This window comes from Elephantulus edwardii, unplaced genomic scaffold (assembly GCF_000299155.1).
Source record: "Elephantulus edwardii isolate Elephantulus edwardi_28Jun2011 unplaced genomic scaffold, EleEdw1.0 scaffold00049, whole genome shotgun sequence".
Lineage (NCBI taxonomy): Eukaryota > Metazoa > Chordata > Mammalia > Macroscelidea > Macroscelididae > Elephantulus > Elephantulus edwardii.
The window spans coordinates 16,106,142-16,108,960 of record NW_006399799.1 but is presented as its reverse complement, the minus strand read 5'-3'; the positions used below and the strand labels follow the sequence as shown (position 1 = coordinate 16,108,960).

The 2,819-nt window shown below is 45.3% G+C and overlaps 1 protein-coding gene across 1 annotated transcript in view; it reads right to left on the bottom strand.

Moving 5' to 3' along the window:
- The window catches only part of LOC102870654, a 14,436-nt gene extending 11,912 nt beyond the window's left edge, over positions 1-2,524 (bottom strand). The window contains exon 1 of the mRNA XM_006886607.1: positions 2,500-2,524. Within this exon, the coding sequence (XP_006886669.1) occupies positions 2,500-2,524 (25 nt within the window). The remainder of the gene's footprint in view (positions 1-2,499) is intronic.
- Positions 2,525-2,819: the final 295 nt, after the last annotated feature.

Here is a 2,819-nt window from a genome sequence, read left to right as displayed (position 1 = left end):
TCCGGCGGCCTAAGACGCTGAGACTCCAAAGGCAGCCCAAATACCCCCGGAAGAGTGCCCCCAGGAGAAACAAGCTTGACCACTATGCCATCATCAAATTTCCCCTGACCGCTGAGTCAGCTATGAAAAAGACAGAAGGTAACAACACACTTGTGTTCACTGTGGATGTCAAGGCCAATAAGCACCAAATTAAACAAGCTGTAAAGAAGCTCTATGACACTGGCATGGCCAAGGTCAACACTTTGATTAGGCCTGATGGAGAGAAGAAGGCCTATCTTTGGCTCCTGACTATGATGCTTTGGATGTTGCCAACAAAATTGGGATCATCTAAACTGAGTCCAGCTGGCTAATTCTAAATATAAATTTTTCTCACACACTCACACACAAAAAAGAAATAAAGAGCAAGTTTGTCCCTTTTGATTTTGACTCCAGCTCTTTGCATATTTTGTTATAATACTTTGCTTTGTCTTCCCAAGCTGTTCTTTGAAATCTTCTGTTCAGCTCCTTTAGTTCTTTATTTCTTCCCTTTATTTGGGCTTTTTTGGTGCTCGAGTACAATATAGAGTCTCTTCTGACATCCGTCTTGATCTTTTCTTTCTCCTCTGTCTTTGTAATGACTTTTTGCATTTTTCATGGACGATATTCTTGATATCCTCCCACAGCTTGTCTGGTCTTCACTCATTAGTATTCAAGGCCTCAAATCTGTCCCTGAGAGGCATTTAAATTCTGGTAGGATAGACTCAAGGTCAGACTTTGGTTCTTGTGAATTTTATTTTCTTTAGCTTTAGTTTGAACTTGCTTATGAGTAGTTGATGGTCTTTTCCACAATCTGCACCTGGCCTAGTTCTCACAGCTGATATTAAACTTCTCCATCGATTCCCCACCCCCCACAGATGTAGTCAGTCTGATTCCTATGTAGACCATCAGGTGAAGTCCGTGTGTATAGGCACTATGTTACTTCTGGAAGGTATTTGCAATGAACTGTTCATTGATTGTGCAAAATTATATCATTCTATCTCCAGCTTCATTTCTGTCACCAAGTCTATGCTTGCAGACTACTGATCGATCCTTCTTTCCTGTTCCCAACTTTTGCATTCCAGTCACCCATTCTTATCAAAGCATTAGCTAAGGCTTATTATCAGTACTTTCCTTCCTGGTAAGAGAAAAAAGAGGGGAAGAGCCTTGGTTCAGGTCACACAGGAAGTGGCAAAAGAGGACTCTGTTATTCCCTCTTTTCTGCTATCTACCAACCAACGGACCTGAATACCACATGGGTTATGTGCTCAGTCTGAGTCTAGTGCTGAGAGAAGAGTTGGCTTCTGCTTTCCTGGCACTCAGAATTGGTTCAGGAAAACAGGACTCATCCATGCACTTGGAGACCTATAGACTCTGACTATGGTGGTGCCTCATCTTAAGGGAAGAAATGGAGGTGGTTTCAGGATAGCTAAATGCCTTGCCCCAGAAAATGGTGGAGAGTTGTATCAAGCCTCTTCTTTCTCAATTAAATGCTATTTGCAGCCTAGTGCGTAACTACTACATACATGGGATGAGATCAAGGGCTTTGGAAAGTCAGAGTAAAAAAGGAATGATCTCTTAATTCTGCAAATGTTTGATCAGGAGCAAGGCTTTGTGCCTGATGCTGGCAACACAGGGAAGGCCAGCTCTCATTTTCCAAGCAGCTCAGTGTAAAAGACATGACCAGACTGCTGGGGAAGCCCAGGAAAGGGGCTCAGCCTGGTGGGCATTAAAAAAGGCTTCTCAGCAGAGGAGGCACAGCTGAGGCTTTGCACAAGAGCAGATAACATCTCTCCCCAGCTTCCTGCAGGCTTTAAGAGCACATGCAATGTAGTCAGGATGATCTCCAACCACTTCACTTGTTCTGTTTTAGCCCTTCATGGTGACATCCTGCTCCATCTCCAACCTTCTATGCTCTCTTAGCCTTAGGGCCCCCCTTGATCCTGTTTCTGCACCTCTCCTTTGGTGATGAGTTGGGAGACAGCCCCCTTTACTAAGCCTCCCTGATACCCTAAGCCTGCCAGATGTTCCTTCTCTGCATTGCTACATTTCTTTGGGTTCACCACGTGACATTTCACACTCTATATTGTCACCACCTACCTTGTTGTCCTTTCCTACTATAGGGTAAGCAACTTGAGTGCAGACTGAGGCTCCTCGTGCCCAGCATAAAGCCTGATAATAGAAGTTGTTCACTGTTAAATTAATGGAGTATGTTGCCCTGGTGCTTCTCCCAGGTTGTCTTACTGTCCCAAATCAAGTCTCTGAACTGCATCAGACTGATTTGTCCTCCAAAGGAGGCTTCTCAGAGGAAAGCTCAACAACCCAATCCTTCAACACACCCAGCAGCTACCCAAACCTTACATTCCTTCATTTACTCTCACGAGCCTCCTTTTGTTAACAAACTCTATATTAATGTCTGCCTAGGGCCAGACCTTCTAAGTGCTGACTTGGGAACACAGAGAAGAACAAAACCCAGGCCCCCACCTTCAAGGAGTTCAGAGAGAGCCATGTTGGAGAGGCAGACATGTGAACAACTTGAATGTCACGTGGCTCGTGATGTGTTGACGTGCGTCCTCATTGTGGTGCACAGGGAAAGGAGTGACTAGTGGGGAGTGGAGAGCAGGGGTTTTCACTAGTACTGTGCCACTCATGGGGGTCTCAGAGGATAAACAACAAGTGGGATGGGGGTGTGTTTCAGGAAAACGGAATTGCAAGTGCCAAAGCAGCTGAGGAAGCTGAAACTCACTCAGGTGGTTGCGGAGGACTTCTACAGGGGCCACAGTACGGGACGCCCGTCTTGTGTG